The sequence below is a fragment of the Aplosporella prunicola genome, assembly GCF_010093885.1.
Source record: "Aplosporella prunicola CBS 121167 unplaced genomic scaffold K452scaffold_176, whole genome shotgun sequence".
Lineage (NCBI taxonomy): Eukaryota > Fungi > Ascomycota > Dothideomycetes > Botryosphaeriales > Aplosporellaceae > Aplosporella > Aplosporella prunicola.
The window spans coordinates 1-1,165 of NW_022983704.1; the positions used below are offsets into that span (position 1 = coordinate 1).

At 31.8% G+C, this 1,165-nt stretch overlaps 2 protein-coding genes across 2 annotated transcripts; both read left to right on the plus strand.

Moving 5' to 3' along the window:
• Positions 1-133: 133 nt before the first annotated feature.
• On the plus strand, positions 134-346 carry K452DRAFT_239853 (uncharacterized protein; the record flags this gene model as incomplete). The annotated part of the gene is made up of 1 exon (XM_033537757.1): positions 134-346. A coding segment is annotated over one exon (213 nt), but the record flags the coding sequence as incomplete, so codon positions are not given.
• A 350-nt stretch (positions 347-696) lies between these two features.
• Positions 697-1,050, plus strand: K452DRAFT_212612 (uncharacterized protein; the record flags this gene model as incomplete). The annotated part of the gene is made up of 1 exon (XM_033536195.1): positions 697-1,050. A coding segment is annotated over one exon (354 nt), but the record flags the coding sequence as incomplete, so codon positions are not given.
• Positions 1,051-1,165: the final 115 nt, after the last annotated feature.

Here is a 1,165-nt window from a genome sequence, read left to right on the forward strand (position 1 = left end):
TAGAAGTTTTAATTGAATCCATAAAATGTTTTACAAGAAAGGAGTAAAATATATTAACGTAGATTTAGTTAAATACATAACACCCTTAGCATTAGCTATCTGAATTTCAGATGACGGAGGTTGAGCTAAACCTGGAGTAAGAATAGCTACAAATAGTTTCAATTTAAAAGAAGTAGAATTTTTAGTCAAAGTTCTTCAAAGTAAATTTGGTTTAGATTGTACTATTCAAACACTAAAGCCTTCGGGTAATTGTAATATTTATATTAAAGGAAGCTCAGTCCCTAAGTTAAGGGAGCTAATTTTACCTTATTTACATACATCTATGCACTATAAATTAGGACTATAGAAAGTATATACTTTAGTTAATTCTTTATAATATTAAAGTTCTTCTAACCCTTTCACATATATGCGATAGTCGTGAGATAAACAGTGGATTTATTTCTAAGTTTTCGACAGAATTCTTAGAGAAAAGATTAAGTCTTTTCTCTGGCGACACGAGTGAAAACAGTTAAAATATTATTATCACATTCAATATCACACCGACTGGTCGGTGACAGATAATAATACAAGACTGTCAGTAAATAGTTTATTTCTTTTTATTTATTGCAACAGACTGGGTCACTTGTGGGTGTCAGTATATCTGATGCTTAATGTACAGTCGATCAGGGTAATTTTACCCTGCACCAATGATATTGAAGTTACCAATACCCGGATTTCCTAGATCAAGACGATGAATTCATAGAATTTGATTCGTACCTAGTACCAGAATCTGATTTAGAAGATGGTGCTTTAAGAATGTTAGAGGTAGATAACAGAGTAATCGTACCAGAGTTAACTCATGTTAGATTTATTATAACTGCTGCCGATGTCATTCATTCCTTTGCTGTGCCTGCCTTAGGTATAAAATGTGACGCTTATCCAGGAAGACTGAACCAAGTATCTGTACTTATTAACAGAGAAGGTACATTCTACGGTCAATGTAGCGAAATCTGCGGAATCTTACACAGTTCTATGCCAATCGTGGTAGAATCAGTCTCCCTGGAAAAATTCCTAACTTGATTAAGCGAACAATAATCTTTGTTGTCCGTTCATTTTTTTTATATATGTAAAAAAAAATATATAAAAATGTTTATAAAAATATATATATAAATATATTAGCCTTATG